Genomic DNA, 16,999 nt, shown 5'->3' with positions numbered 1-16,999 from the left:
GCTTTTCTGTTCGTCTTCCCCTTCAGTGAGGATCAGAGGCATCTCCATTCAGTTAGAATCTTTCTTTAGCAACATGGGATCTACTTTCCCAAACTTTTGCTGATGGTGGCCTTTTTGTTTGTTTGTTTCAAAGCAAAGGAGAACCCGGAGCAGGGGTGCGGGCTAGAAACCATGCACGGAAAGCGTTTTCCTTATTTTTCTGCTAAAACGTGCACAGGGCAAGGGCAAGAAATATTTGGGGGAGGAGAAATTCATAGCAAACATGGCACTTTGAAAGGCTAATTGGATGTGGAGGAACATATTGAGATGATGTTCTGTTATTGTCAGACATAATGTTTTACAGAGAAGCTATTTGTGAAGAGAGACCAATTATTGTTGATGGACTGATGTGCACTCAGGAATATGGAAATAATAATGCAGATGTACAGTGCCTGCAGAAAGATGTCAGTCAAAGATGAAGTCGGAGAGGAAAGAATGAACACCTTTTGATTTGACTCTGCCTGTAGGATTTGGCCTGTAGGACCCACGTGAACAGACCCAGGATTGTTTAACAAAATCAAAAGTGGACTTCGAATGGTTTGCTGAGCACTTTGCCCCTCAGGTGGGGTCTGACAATTGCTCTTAGAATTCCAGAACCAACACAAACCTCTGATTCAGCAGACATGTGTCTCAAGTTGTAGAATTCCATTCTGATTTCAAGTATCATTTCCTATCCCCGTAACCCAGTGAAATAGTCCTGTCATCCCGATATTTCATTGTCCAAACTATAATCAGCTCACTTCTATCTGCCAATAGAAGTGTGACAGAATCTTCTCTGTTCAGACCACATGTCCCAACTTTAAATTCAGGATACACGAATGTGAGTCCTATGGACTCAGCTGCAGACGTGGAAAAGGATTCTGTGAAGACCATTCCATTCGGTCCTAAGGTTTAATTGCCTAAGAAACACATGTATAGGGAGGGGGAAGATAAAGCAAAAAGATCTTGGGATGAATAATGAGAAGATTCATTGGGGAGGAAACGCAGGACGGTCAGAGTTCCTTTAGACTCTGATGCATCCCGTTATTTAGATGCGTATCATCCAGTTTCCTGATGTTTCTGGTCCTTGCTTCCCTGTATCCTTCTGCCCTGGGAAAAATGCTTTAGAGGAGCCAAGCAAAAGTCCCAACTGCTCAGCTTTTCAGAGTCACAGTGACCAGTGGGGACCCAGATCTCAACCAATTTGATTTAATTTCCTCAGAAACAGGGCCTGAGAACACTTACTGTTGGGGGTACTTGGCTAAGTGTTTGTATCGTCTGTCGTTTAGGACAGAAGACTTGAGGACAAACCCCAGTTTTAGGTCCCAAAAAACTTCCAACAGGGGGATGGATTTTCAGGACAACTTCACTGTCCAACCTGTTTAATAAATGTCCAGTCCCTACACCCTCCTTATGTATTTTCTCTGTGTTATTTTTCTCCTGATTACCAAGTGTGCTTGTTTTACTTACTTGTTTACTGATGTGGCCCCCCACCTCGCCCCTAGAACATACATTTCACACATAACCTAGGAAAGAAGTTCCTTGCCCAGAGTAGGTGCTCAGTGGAAATCTGAAGAGCGAAGGGAAGAATGAACTTGCTTATCTACAGGATCTGGATGGGGGCAGGAGGAAGTTCAGGTCGAGACCCACCAACGGATCTTCAGTCGTCCCCTCTCCCCTTCTTCCCTGGGATGTTCCTGACATATGCTACAAGAGTCTCTTGTTTTCCACCTCTTTGCAGAGCATTGGCTGTGATGACTACCTAGGCTCCGACAAAGTCGTGGACAAATGCGGGGTGTGCGGAGGCGATAACACGGGCTGTCACGTTGTGTCGGGTGTGTTTAAGCATGCCCTCACCAGCCTGGGCTACCACCGAGTTGTTGAGATTCCTCAAGGAGCCACAAAAATCAACATCACCGAGATGTACAAGAGCAACAACTATTTGGGTAAGCTTGATCTTTTTCCAGAGGAAACCAGCTGTCCCTACAAGATGATTTATTCCTTCCAGGATTGTGACACGGCAGTGTCCAGAGGTACTTGGACCTGTAGAAGGTGCCACTGGGGAATGCCAAAGCACTACCTGGCCTCCCCTTGAAATGACATGGAGAAAGTAAAAAAGTCCTTCTTGCAAGGAAATGTTTAATATCTACATATTTAAACCAGCCTTTGTTCCTTCCAAGAGATACAAGGCTATGAAATCAGGAATGACCTAAATTGTTTCTCTGAAATGGGGGAGGCTCTTTGAAATGCCAAGAGATCTGCCAGTCTTTTTCTGTTGGAATTTCAGGGGGACAGGGGCAGCTGATGATCCTGTCCGGACTCTCACTCTGCGGGGGTCTAAAGCAAAAGCCATTATTCTCTTCTTTCTGCTTCATCAGCCTGGGGCAACAGTATGTGTGTGTCTTTGGAACAGCTGCAGAACCCCTCAGCGATCATTTTGGGCAATATCATCAATATTGGGAGACCATTTTTAACCCATTTTCCCACAAAAGGAGATCTTTGTTGATTCTTCCTTCTCTGTTTCTGGCTGATTTTATGCAAAGCAAATCAGGTCCTGCAAGTTAATTTTTAGCAATTCTAATTCATGTAAACATGGACAAATCAGTTAACAAAATAGTATAAGGAAAGCAATTTCTTAAAAACATTTAATGAACAGCAATATACATTTTTATTTTTTTGATTATTTATTTAACAGAAGTTTAAATAGCACAGACTATGTGCCAGGCACTATTCTTGGTGCTTTACAGGTATTAAATCATTGAACCCTCTCAACAACCCTAGGAGATGGGAGCTATTCCTCTCCCCATTTCATACATAAGGAGACAGGCACAGGGCGATTATGTAACTTGACAAGGTCACACAACAAGGAAGAGGTGGAGCTGGGATTCAAACCCAGGCAGTCTATCTCCAAGCATGGTAGTCTACCGAGGGATAACACCCATGAGCAGTTCTGGTACACCATTGGCCATGCAGCAGTCAATGGCTGCAGCAACTGAGAGATCATTAATTTTATAAATTCGAGTACCAGGATCACCCCAGAAGATAATTCAAGAACTCTAGATTCTGCAGCTCTTCCATCTTTGTCTGGGCAAATGCATCCAAAATTAGCTTCACTTGGTTTTATTGGTGGGAGGAGGAAGGGATGGCAGATGGGACTCTGAAACAAACCCAATTAAAGTGGAAAGCTATTACATTTGCTCTGGCAAGCCCAGGAGCCACCAAAGTGGCAATAAGGCTAGTTTCCCCCTGAGTTGTTTGTGTGTTATTTTTATTTGCAGAAAAAAAAGTGGTCTTTTTGCTTCCTTTCTTTTGTACTACTAAAAGAGCAAATCTTCATAAACATCCTGTTCCTAGAATGGAAAATGTTCTTTGAGGGATTACTTTAAGTGTGATTATGTTCAAATGCACCAGCAAACAATGCCACTTTTTGTGAGCTTTGCGTAGTTTTTAGTAATTTCCCTGGCTCGAATTAGTTCTATTCAGTAAGTGGCTTTTAAGCTGTGCCTTCCAAAGGTAAAATAGATAACCTGGGTGATTACCCACCAGATGTCTGAGTGGAAACTGCTCTCAGAGCCTCAGTGTTTTCATCTAGAGTATGGGAATAAGAATCTGGACCTTATAAGTATTCATGAGAATCCATAGGATAACAGATATACAGGACCCCACCGAGCCCCTGGCACTTATTAGCAGTTGACAAATGTTCAATCTCTTTCTTTTGTCTCAGAGAGCTTGTCAGTATGTCAAAGCTTCATGGAATACAAATTCCCTAATTCCCTGAAATTCCCTAAAAAAGATGAAGAGGAGACAGAGGAGGATGGAAGTACCCAGAATCAATGGAAGGGTGATTCAGAAAATCATGTTCAACTTCTTATGCCCAGTGACCAGTGGGGTGCATGAGAAATCCAGAGTCCATGGCAGTATGATGTGACGCCATGTGGCCAGAGTGGGGAGAGTAGAGATAGAAGAACAGGCGAGAGTGAAAGGAGTTTCCAGAGGTGATGAACAGGGGCTCCTGTTTAGGGCACTTAAGCATCACTTGGGATGTAGCATCACCCAGAAGGCTCTTTTTTTCTTCTTCTTCTTTCCTTCTATTATTGAGATTTAATTCGCCTACCATAAAATTCATTCTTTTAAAGCGCACAGTGGATGGGATGGTCTTTTTCTCATCACAGGTGTTCTCTTCCCCTATTCCACTTAATCCTGTGAAATTTCCTGTTCTGGGAAGTCTATATATGTTAAAAGTTAAACTGCATGCAATTGTTTGAGATTATGTGTAAGCTACTAGAGCACAGGTCTATCAAGCTATTTTTGAACTTTCCAATGACTGTATTTCACATTATACATTTTCAAACATTGAAATATTTTTCTTTCTTTTTTTTTTTCTTGAAACATTTTTCAAAGAGGTATGTACTAGGGTTCTCCACAATCTTCCAGGTCATGATAAAAGTTTTGGTTTTCTTACCTTGTGATTTCTGGCTATGTAAACCGTATTTTGTACAAAAAATTTGACTTGATGCACAAAACTGATTTGGCTGTCTGCGTACATTTGTTCTGCAGAATACACAATGTAGAGGAAATGAATAGTTCAAATGTGTGTCATTGCTTTTAAAAAATGCACACCTTTAACAAGCTTTTTCAGTTGCCCTATTGTTTTCCTGAATGGCCTGTGGGTTAATTGTAATAAAAATCAAATTTGCCTTGTGAAATACTTGGAATTTTTAAAATGACTGACTCTCCAAACTTGATAGAGATAGAAAGTAGATTTCTATGAAAACAGAAGGACTTGTATTATTAGTGCTGGAGAAGGTGGTTTAATCACCTCATTTTTAAACGTTTTTTTAAAACCCACAATATTTATATGACTTATTCTAGGCTATTCGCTTAGTTAATAATAGTAGTCATGCTACATGTGTAGTACTTTAGTCTCCAAGTGTTTTTACATGCATGGTCTTCTGACTTTTAAAAATGGACATTCTTTACTTTGCTTGCTTCAAAAAAGATCTGGAGTTATTTACTAAAGATGCAATTATTGAGTTAGTATGTGAAAATTGAAATTTAAAAATCAAAAACTTTGGGAAAATATCTGTTCAGGCCTTTTGCACATTTTTAATTGGGTTGTTTGGTTTTTCTGATATTGAGTTGTATGAGCTATTTATATATTTTGGATATTAACCCCTTATTGGTCATATCATTTGCAAGTATTTTCTCCCACTCAATAGGTTGTCTTTTTGTTTTGTGGATGGTTTCCTTTGCTGTGCAAAAGCTTTTACGTTTAATTAGGTCCCATTTGTTTATTTTTGCTTTTGTTTCCTTTGCCTTAGGAGATAGATTCAAAAAAAATATTGCTACAATTTGTGTCAAAGAGTGTTCTGCCTATGTTTTCTTCTAGGAGTTTTATGGTTTCTGGTCCTACATTTAGGTCTTTAATCCATTTTGACTTTACTTTTGTATATGGTGTGAGAAAATGTTCTAGTTTCATTCTTTTACATAGCTGTCCAGTTTTTCCAGCACCACTTATAGAAGAGACTATCTTTTTCCCATTGTATATTCTTGTCTCCTTTGTCATAGATTAATTGACCATAAGTGTATGGGTTTATTTCTCTGCTCTCTTTTCTGTTCCATTGATCTGTGTGTCTGTTCTTGTGCCAGTACCATACTGTTTTGATGACTGTAGTTTTGTAGTATAATCTGAGGTCAAAGAGTGTGATGCCTCCAGCTTTTTTTTTTTTCTCAAGATTGGTTTGGCTATTCTTGGTCTTTTGTGGTTCTACATAAATTTTAGGAGTATTTGTTCTAGTTCTGTGAAAAATGTCATGGAGAAGACATAGAGATGGCCAAAAGACACATGAAAAGATACTCAACGTTACTAATCATTAGAGAAATGCAAATCAAAACCACAATGAGTTATCACCTCACACCTGTCAAAATGGTTATCATCAAAAAGACCACAAATAACAAATTTTTGCAAGGATGTGAAGAAAAGGGAACCCTCCTACACTGTTGGTGGGAATGTAAATTGATGCAGCCTGTGGAAAACAGTATGGAGGGTCCTCAAAAAACTAAAAATAGAGCTACCATATGATCCAGCAATCCCACTCCTGGGTATATATTGGAAGAATAGGAAAACACTAATACTAAAAGTTATATGCACCCTAATGTTCTCAACAGCGTTACTTACAGTAGCCAAGATATGGAAGCAACCTAAGTGTCCATCAACAGATGAATAGATAAAGAACATGTGGTACAAAAAATGGGATATTATTCAGCCATAAAAAAAAGAATAAAATCTTGCAATTTGCAACAACATGGAACAGGAGGGTATTGTGCTTAGTGAAATAAGTCAGACAGAGGAAGACAAAGACTGTATGTTATCACTTATATGTGGAACCTAAAAAATGAAACAAATATATGTGGAATCTAGAAAAATGGTTCAGATGAACCTATTTGCAGGGCAGGAATAGAAACGCAGACATAGAGAACGGACGTGTGGGCACAGGGGGGATGGGGAGGGTGGGATGAAATGGGAGATTAGGTTTGACATAAATACACTACCATGTGTAAAATAGATAGCTACTGGGAATCTGCTGCATAGCACAGCGAGTCAGCTCAGTGCTCTGTGATGACCTAGATGGGTGGGATGGTGGGGGAGGGAGGTCCAAGAGGCAGGGGTTTCATGTATACATATAACTGATTCACTTCACTGTACAGCAGAAACTAACACAACATTGTAAAGCAATTATACTCCAATAAAAAAAAATGAATGAATGTAACAAAACAGAAACAGACTTACAGATATAGAGAACAAACTAGTGGTTACTGGTGGGGAGAGGGAAGGGGGAGGGGCAAGATAGGGGTATGGGATCAAGAGATACAAACTACTATGTATAAAATAAAAAAGCAACAAGGATATATTGTACAGCACAGGGAATATAGCCAATATTTTATAATAACTTTAAATGGAGTATAATCTATAAAAATATTGAATCAGTATGTTGAACATTTGAAACATATAATATTGTAAATCAACTATATTTCAATTTTAAAAAATCAAAAACTTCACAGAAGAAAGAGGCATATATACCAAAAGCCTTGGCTAATATGTAAATAGCGATGGAGCATTCGACCTGACTCTTGAGTTTATGGCTTTCTTTGGTTTGGCCATCAAGAACTGGACCTGCTGGACTCAGAATCTGAAGGCTTGAGTTCTGGCCCTGGCCCTGCCATAATTCACAAGGGGTTCTGGCCCATGTGTAGCTGGGAAGACAGGCCAGCTCAGCACCTCGTGATGCTTACTATTTCTCTGAGCAAAGCTGAAGAAATCACAACGTTTAATGATGCACAGATTTCAGGAGATAGAATGTTTATCTGTCTCATTTTAGGTTGGAAACCAATGAAGTTCTGCAGAAATGAGCTCCACTTTTCAGTGTTTATTTGAATTTTTCACGTGCTCCAAAATATAGACTAGCTGGTAGATTATAGATTCCTAGATCTTTTTTTTTTTTCATGGAAAATACTTTAGAACCAGTGTATCTGTTGTAAACTATGTAGTCTCCTTTTCCACTTGAGTTATTCTGAACCCTGCTCTTTGGAAATAAAAAGTTAAATCTAATTTTATTAAAATGATTGACATTTTATATTACTTGCCTCTTCCTTAATAAGATGTTGTGAAATTATTTTAGCTGAAATATCAAAGTTTGGCATAGTTCAGCCAGCTCAATTTACTAATGTCATTATGTAACAGTTAAGAAATCAGACATAAAAGCATACCAAGCAAAAATTGATTCTACAGGACATGTTCTACCTGCCAACATGTTTACGCTGTCATAGAGCTTTAGACTTAGAAGGGATTTTTTTTGTTTTTGAAGATGTATAAACTTTTAAAAATAAACTGGCAGACTTCCCTAGTGGTGCAATGGTTAAGAATCCGCCTGCCAATGCAGGGGACATGGGTTCAAGCCCTGGTCCAAGAAGATCTCACGTGCTGCGGAGCAACTGAGCCCGTGCACCGCAATGACTAAGCCTGCGCTCTAGAGCCCAAGAGCCACAACTACTGAGCCCTCGTGCCACAACTACTGAAGCCCACGTGCTTAGAGCCCGTGCTCCGCAACAGGAGAAGCCACCACAATGAGAAGCCCGCACACCGCAACGAAGAGTAGCCCCCACTTGCCACAACTAGAGAAAGCCCACGCGCAGCAACAAAGACCCAACACAGCCAAAAATAAATAAATAAATTTTTTTAAAAAACTAAAATAAACTGGCAATACCTTTACTTTTAAGCATGTTTTCTTAAAAGTTTTAAACAATGAAAGTAGTGGTCAGCATTTTAAAAATCAAGTATCATGGATCATCTGTAACTTGCAAGCCTTTATTTGTTAGTTGAGCAGCTTTCTATGTGGGAAAGACTAGAGTATTTAAATAATATGATGCCTCACATTTGTATGATGATTAATTCCAAAGATTTAGTCACATGCATTGTAAAAATTTTGAACAATACAGATGCTATAGAGCAAAAAGATGAAATTCTTTTTCCATGCCAACCTCACACTTGATCCACCGGTTTCAAGTGTAAAGATGGAGATAAAGGACCACTCTTAACAGTTCAGTGTATACCCTCCAGTCCTTTGTGGAAATACAAATAAATATATATTTTCTAAAATTCATGTTACTATATACACTTTCTGCAATGTGCTCCTTTATTTTAATGTTATATCATGATAACTTTTCATAGCAATGCATATGATAAGCTAATTCATTATTTTTGAGTAAAGAATATTCCATACAACAGATGTAACCTAATTTATTTAAGCATTTTCCTACTGAGGAATGTTTAGACTGGCTCCAGTTTTCTAATATTGCAAATAATACTTTCCATTTGTGGTTCAAGATGGCAGACTGCATGCATGAGTTTTTCCCTTCCTCCCAAGGTTCCATCAAAATGACACTAAAGGAATAAGAGAAGGTATAACCTACAACCACCAAAAAAATGGGGGGGGGGATCTATTACATGATTTTAACAAATTTCTGGAACAAATTCTCAAGAGTAGGTGGAAGAAAGTTCACTAATAGAGCAAAGGAAATCACAGCCTAGGTAGCAGAGGGGACTGTGATATAGGGGGGCTGACCTGCATGCAGAGCCCCATGAGCCTGTGAGTCTGGGGGACAGCAGGTAAAATGGAAGGTGGGAGGGGAGAATGGAGCTGAAAAACAGGGAAACAGTGAAAAAACTTGTATGTGAGCAGGCAGCCCACACACACACATTCAGAATGCTGGCACTGACTTCCTCATCCAAAAGGGCGTGGGTGAGAGGATTGGTGCTCCAAGACCTCAGTATTCATTCTGGAATTGGAAGAAGGAGCTGCTGAGTGACTGGTGCCCCATCTCCTAGAGCTTGGCCTGTTAAAAAGCTCAGCCAATGTGTACAGAGTTCTCAGGCAGCCTTCCCACCGCTTTTGTCTTAAATATCAATGGATGATTGAAAATAACATGAATGGACAACCGAGGATCACTAGACATTTTTTAAAAGCCTGAAAGAGAAAACCCAAGATAAATAACTGAGAAAGATGTTTCTAGAAGAAACAGAGCAAATTCTTGGAGAAGAAAACTTGAAGAATGGTTCTTTAACAAGTAGTGCTTCCATGAATATCCTAATACGTGTATCCTTTCATACTTACATAAATATTTCTATAAGATAGACTCTTAGAAATAGAATTTATAGGTCAAATGGAATGAACACTTAAAATTCTGAAAGATAAAGCAAAATTCCTCTCCACATTTAGTTGTACCGATTTATACCCCCACCAAAAGTTGATGAAAGAACCATTTCTCCACACCTTTACCAACACTAAATATTATGAATGTACTTAATTTTTAGTATATCTTTTTAATTTACATTTCCCTGAACACTCATTTTTGTTATTTGTACTCCTTCTATGAATTTGCTATGAATTGTGTTTGTAGTTTTCTTGCTGATTTTAAGAACTCATATATGTTATGAATAATAACCGTTCTCTTTGTGTATGTTTATTCGTCTTTATCTTGTGTTTCAACTCTGCTTATATCTATTGCTCTGTGGAGAAAATTTTAGTCTTTTTTTAGTCAAATCTATCAATCATCTTTTTATGGCTAGTGTATTTTGTCTTACATAGGAAGACCTGCCCACCTCCAACATTATAAAATTATTCTCTAATACTTTCTCCTATTACTTTTATAATCTCTTTTTATATTTAAACGTTTAATCCATCTGGAATTAATTTTTGTGTGCAGTGTGAGGTAGGGATCTGTCTTTTTCCTAATAGATAGACAGTATTGTCCCAATACTGCTTATTAAATTTCCCTCACTAATTTGAAATGACACCTCTACCATATATTAAATTTAAATATCTGTAGATATACCTGTGAATTCTCAGTTCAGGTCTATTGATCTATCTGTCTCTTCCTCCTTTAGTACCATTTTTTTTCATTACTATAATTTCATATGTTTTAAGTTTTTGTAGGTCAACTCTCTGACTCCTCCCAAACGCTTTGTTTTTTCCTAAATTTTCTTGGGTCTTCTTGTACATTTGTTCTACATACACTTTACAAATCAATTTGTCAAAATCTATAAAACTTCTGTTGAGATTTTAATTGAAAGTGCAATAAACTTACAGACTAATTTGAAGAAGAAAAAATTGTCTTCACAATATTGACTTTTTTGATTCCAGAGCATAGTATATCTCCTTGTTTTATGTTCTTTAATAAAATGTCTTTACCTAGACTTTGCATATGTTTTATTAGGTTTATTCTATAGTTTTTCCTAATATGGGATAAGATCTTTATCCCATTATATTTCCAATTACTCATGCTAATGCATATTAAATAGTTTATTTATTTATTTCGTACCTGTACACCTTGCTAGACTCTTTCAATTCTAATAGAATTGTTTTTCAGTTATTTAACATAGATTTTCTAGGTGGAAAATTGTGATATCTGTAGATAATATTAATGTTATCTTCCCTTGAAGTATTCTACCTCCTATTTCTTTCATATGTTGTTGCACTTAGAGACTCAGACCTCTAAAAGTTTTTGGAATAATCATACTGATAGTGGACTTCTTTATCATGTTTCTGATGATGGGAATGCTTCTAATAGATGTTTGCTGAAGATTCTGATAGATACCTCTTATCAAAGTAAGGAATTTTCTTTACATAACTAACTTTTAAGAATTTTTATTATTATTTGCCCTTGTTTCTGTTTTTGCTCCGGTGACTGATTATCCTTAGTTGTCAATTTACATTTATAAAGTTAATGAATATTTGCTTATTATAGGTATATTAAGTGGTTTCCTTCAGTTACTGCAGTGGACTGAATGCTCATATCCTTCCCAGATTCATTTGTTGAAACCTCCAAGGTGGTGGTATTGGGAGGTGAGGCCTTTGGGAGATGATTAGGTCATGAGGGCAGAACCTTCATGAATGGGATTAGTTCCCTTATAAAAGAGGCCCCAGAGAGATCCCTGACCCCTTTCTGCCATGTGAGGTTACAGGGAAAAGAGTCATCTAGGAAGTAGGCTCTCATCAGTCACTGAACCTACCAGCACCTTTATCTTATACTTCCCAGCCCCCAAAACTGTGGGAAATAAATTTCTATTGTTTACAAGCCACCCAGTCTGTGATATATTTCTCTAGTGACCCAAACAGACTAAGACACTTACCTTTCCTTAAAATGGAACAAACCTCAGTATGCTGTCAGTCTGCTGTCTGAGAGATTTCCTCTGAGTGTGTATGGGCAAGTGGCGACACGAAGTAGATACAAAACCACTACCTCCTAGAGGTATGCAAGGATTCAATAGGATAATAAACATAAAGCTTCTAGCATGGCAAGGGCTTAATTCATAGTTTCCCTTTCTTATCTCAAGGTTCCAATATTTATCAATGACTGCTTAACAAAACTTGACTTTTCCTTGTAATGGCTAAATAGAAAACAGCCTTCTCTTCCACCCATTGCCAGAAGCCTCTAGGATTATGCTGGCTCAAGTGTAAAAATTTGTACCTTTCTTCTTAGACATCAAAAGCCTACCTGATTTAACTTAATTGCTCTTAATAGCTTAATGGTTACGTGTCCTTCTGCCCCACCACCCACCAACTGTCTCTCTAGGAGTAATTCCTTCTTCCCAGCAGAACAAAGAAAGAAACACAAGTGAACACGTGTGTTCAGCATCTCCCCTGTGACGACCTCATTCTAATCAGAAAATGGTTTCTTTTAAACCCACAGACATAGAAAACAAACTTATGGTTACCAAAGGGGAAAGGTGGGGGGAGGGATAAAGTAGGAGTTTGGGATTAACAGATACACACTACTGTATCTAAAATAGATAAACAACAAGTACTTACTGTTTAGCACAGGGAACTCTACTCAATATTCTGTGATAACCTATAAGGGAAAAGAATCTGAAAAGGAATAGATATATACCTGAATCACTGTGCTGTACACCTGAAACTAACATGACATTGTAAATCAACTATACTCCAATAAAAAGAAAAGAAAAGGGCTTCTTTGTGGTATAAACTTATAATCACGTATTTACTCCTTCCACCTCCACCTCAGACTGCATCCATTGCTTCGAGTGACATTTCTCTGCTCTTGTTCCTATGTCATCTCCACTTCTTGATTTGTCTTCCATTCAGTCCAGCATTGCCCATTGAAATTGCCCTTTGCAAAGCTACCATTTCTGACAGAGATGCTTTTGGACAAGTTTGTTAATGTTTCTGAGATTCCGTTTCCTCATAGGTAAAAGAGAGAAACAGTTCTAATTTCATAGAGCCTTTGAGTTTAAATGAGATGTATGTAAAATACCCAGCATCTTAGAGGCACTCAGTAACTCTTAGTTCCTTAATCTCCCTGGGTTACTGGTTCTCACCCTGGCTGCACAATGGAATCACAGGAGGTATAATATTTGAGGTCTATTTGAAATATGCCCATGCCTTGCTCCCACCTGCAGTTTTAATAGATCTGGGGCACGGTTTGGGTATCAGGATTTTTTAAGCTCCTAGGTGATTCCAGTGTCCTTTCAGGGTAAAAGACCATGTCCTTATACAGTGGGTCTCAACTGGGGACTATTTTGCCCCCACCCTGATACCCATACATGTGGCAATATCTGGAGACATCTTTGATTGTTACAACTTGGGTAAGGTTGGGGGTTGCTACTGACATCTGGTGAGTAGAGGCCAGGGCTGGTGCTAAGCATCCTACAATGCACAGGACAGCCCCGTAGCAAAGAATTATCCAGCCCCAAGTGTCATTAGTGCTGAGATGAGAAACCCTGGCCAATGTGATCACTAAGATCTCTTTTGGTGCTAAAGTTTTATGGGTCACTTATTTCAGAGTGGTGTCTTAAGGATAATAATAAATGTCTAAGGTGCTATTGGAATGACTGTTCTATCTACCATTAAGTTTGCATTTGTCAACTCACTCTGAATTCTTAGTTCCCAAATCCAAGCCCTCTCCTTCATTTTACCTTCAGTCTTTCACTCGGTCTGTTGGTTGTGGGCCCCTGGGTTACAGCCCCGTCAACAGAAGTTCCAGCTTAGAACACCTTCCTACACCTTACAACACCTGCCTTTCTGGAATCTGTAGTCCTTGCTTGCTTTCTTAATACATGGCAGAAGAATAAAAGACAGATAGATAAAAGGAAAAGCAAAGAGAGATTTTTCCTTTGGACTCCCATAGGACTTTGATCATATCTCCAGTTTGGCACTCACCATATTTTATTTTATTGTAATTTATCTATTGTAATTTGTCTGTGTTCTCCCTGTGTACTCCTTGAAGACAAACAGTCCAGACTTAGACATTCCTTCCCTCGAGTACCCTCCAGGTGCCAGCAACTGGGATGAGTAGTGGGGATACAGAAATCAAGGCAGGCCTTGGCTCTCCTGAAGCCATTTTGGGGGTCTATGCTCAGGCATCCTTAGCCCACCTTGATCACGAGACCTCACTTATAGTACTGGGGTCGTGTATTACTCGTAGACTGTAGGAATCCTGGGTCTGCCTGCTTCGTGTAATGCAGCACTCTCACAGTGGTGGTGGGCTGTTAGGGTCCTATCAGCATCTGCATTTAGAGCTGAGGATACTGAGCTCAGCCTGGTTGAGGGACCTGCTGAGGGGAACAATTCGTGAGTGGTGGAGTCAGGTCTCAGATCCAGGCTCAGTCCTTGTTCATGACCTACGTATACGCCCGTGGCCATTGGCAGGAAAAACGTAGCTGGGGCGTGGAGGAGGACCTGTGCCTTCTCTGCCCCCTCCCTACCGCCATGAGAAGGAAAATATGTTCTAATTCCTCACAGCCTTTTGTCCCCTCCACACTGTTCCATCCCTACACCCACTATTACTTCAAACTTGCTGACAATCATTTGGCCTGCGCTCATGTTGGAAATCCTTGGGCTAGCTTGCCAGAGTTATGTCTTATTCACTAGACTTTCACCGTCTGCCTCAACGGCGTTCTTGTGAAGCTAGCATCCAAAAGAACGTTCAGCTCTTAAAAAGTGTGGAGCATTTTGGAGAAATGAAACACCATGTGGTTTTTTTTCTCCTTTTTAAAAAATTGTGGTAAAATATATATAAACATAAAATTTATGGTTTTAACAGTTTTAAGTGTATTCTTCTGTGGCATTAAGTACATTCATGATGTTGTCCAACTACCACCACTATCGGAACTTTTTTTATCATCCCCAAAACTGTACCTAATAAACAATAATTCTCCATTTTCCCCTATTTCAAACCCCTGGTAACCTCTATTCTACTTTATGTCTTATGAATTTACCTATTCTAGGTACCTCATACAAGTGGAATCATACAGTATTTGTCCTTTTGTGTCTGGATTATTTCACTTAGCATAATGTTGTCAAGGTTCATCCATGTTGTAGCATGTGTCAGAAATTAATTCCTTTTTATGTATCTACCACATTTTTGTATCCACTCATCTGTTGATGGACATTTGGGTCGTTTCCACCTTTTGTCTATAGTGAATAATGCTGCTGTATAGGTATCTGTTTAGTTCCTGCTTTCATTCTTTTTGGGTATATACCTAGGAGTGGAATTGCTGGGTCATGTGATAATTCTATGTTTAACTTTCTGAGGAATTGCACAACTGTTTTCCACAGTGGCTGCACCATTTTCTAGTCCCACTAGCTACGCATGAGGGTTCCAGGTTCTCCACATCCTCGCCAACACTTCAAGCGTGTTTTTAAAAGGGTATTTAAGCAGGTGATATGACATGGCCTGCTTTCAGGCATCAGGAAAGGCTGCTGAGATGGGCTTTGTGACCCTTCTCGGTTACCTGTTACAGGTAGTGGCAGCCCCAGGAAACATCTCAGAGTGATATCCTGATTCGCGGCTGGAGGTTCCTCATCAATGCTGGCACACAAGAGAGGGTGATCCTTGAGCATTTGGTTTTTTATTTGGATTCAGTTCTTGCCTTCTCTTCAGCAGCAGGCTTTTATGATTCCTGTCTAAAACCAAATCTTTGCCAAAGATCCCGTGCCAGAGAGACAGTGGAAAGATGCTCTTATTTGTTTGAGCACTCCTGGACTTAATTTTGCATTACATACTTTCCACCTGGTGTCTGACAGCACTCTTCCCTTTGATTTAGGAAAACTCTGATGTCCTTGCGTCTGTTTACATGGGCTTTCTTTTTACTTTTACGGTCGCTCTGCCTTGAAGAGCTTTCAGAGACGCTGGAACCAATTCTGCCCCACCTCCTTATGCTCCTTGTGTTTTCACATTTTCTACTTTTTAGTTAGCACCTAGTTGCCTGGAAATGTAAGACTGAGTTTGCCTCTTTGTACTTGGATTTGCCTTTTGTTTTGTGGGGAGGAGTTAAGCTGAGATTTGCCTTTGTTTTTAATTATATCATCTGTCTCAGACATACACAAAGCACCCACACCTGCTTTTTTGCACCTAATGGGATGCTTTCCTCAAGTGCAGGAAACAGCTGTCAAGGAGGCTGGGTCTTAGATTTTTATGGAAGTGGTTTGACAGACCTGTCCCTTCAGGGAGAATAACATTATCTCCCAGCAGCACCTGCAGACAGCATCTTCAGCAGGGCTGCTAATCGCTCCCAGGCCTCCTACCTGGATTAGGGTAATAGCTCAGAACCCATTATCTGTGCGTCCAGCATCGATAAAGCTGTCCTCAATCCATCCACTCCCTAACCCACTTGGAAGTGCCTCTAAGCCTTCCCTCTTTGAAGCAAAGTTTGACTTTTTGCAGTGTGTTAGATCACTGAGCTTCCACATTAGGGAATTAATACAAGTTAAGCCTCAAGAAGAGATCTCTAAGGTTTAAACAACATTTAGTAAATATAGTTGACTTAAGGAAAGAAGCAACAGCCGAGAAAAACAGTAACTTCCAGACTTTCTTAACCAGCAGCTGAGGCTGCCCATGCTTTGCTGCTCCATTGTCAGTGCTGTCTTCAGAAGGTCCCCTACTTTCTCTCAAGAGTTAAAGCTTCAGAAATGGGAAATCTGCCTTCTAGGATGGTCCCCCTCTTCCCTCCAGGAGAAACTGAGCACGCTTTTCCCTTCTCGCATTAAGCAGAGCTGCAGTCAGATTCTGCTCTTCCTTTAAACATTTAATTCTTGCTAATAAATCCCTGAAAGGGTGAGCTTTGAAGATAAAGTTCTTTTCTGCTGCTAGTCGTGGGCTGCCTCTGTTAGCTCCCATCCAACTGTTTTAGCCAAGCTTCAACAGCTCTTAAAAGAACTTTCGGCATCTCCTAATTCTACTCTATCCTTTTCCCAAGCCAGACACTATTCCTTGAATTAGAATCATATACATGTCAGTGTGGGAGAAGTCTACTTCTTCTGTCTGAATTGAGTCGATACTCATGTCCTTAGAAAATATACATAGCCCTACTCCTCCAGCTTCCTTTGTGCCTGATAGTCACACTAATATTTATTTTGCTTTGGGGGCAAAATTTGTCTCCTTGATCAGTGTTTGCTTCTTCCTT

At 39.5% G+C, this 16,999-nt stretch overlaps 1 protein-coding gene across 2 annotated transcripts in view; it reads left to right on the top strand.

Moving 5' to 3' along the window:
• Positions 1-16,999, top strand: part of THSD4 (thrombospondin type 1 domain containing 4) — a 589,040-nt gene that overhangs the window by 490,382 nt on the left and 81,659 nt on the right. For both annotated transcript variants that reach the window (XM_061180119.1, XM_061180120.1), the window contains one exon: positions 1,760-1,964. In XM_061180119.1, the coding sequence (XP_061036102.1) occupies positions 1,760-1,964 (205 nt within the window). The remainder of the gene's footprint in view (positions 1-1,759; positions 1,965-16,999) is intronic.

Source organism: Eubalaena glacialis, chromosome 2 (genome assembly GCF_028564815.1).
Source record: "Eubalaena glacialis isolate mEubGla1 chromosome 2, mEubGla1.1.hap2.+ XY, whole genome shotgun sequence".
Lineage (NCBI taxonomy): Eukaryota > Metazoa > Chordata > Mammalia > Artiodactyla > Balaenidae > Eubalaena > Eubalaena glacialis.
This window is presented reverse-complemented; position numbering and strand designations above follow the sequence as displayed.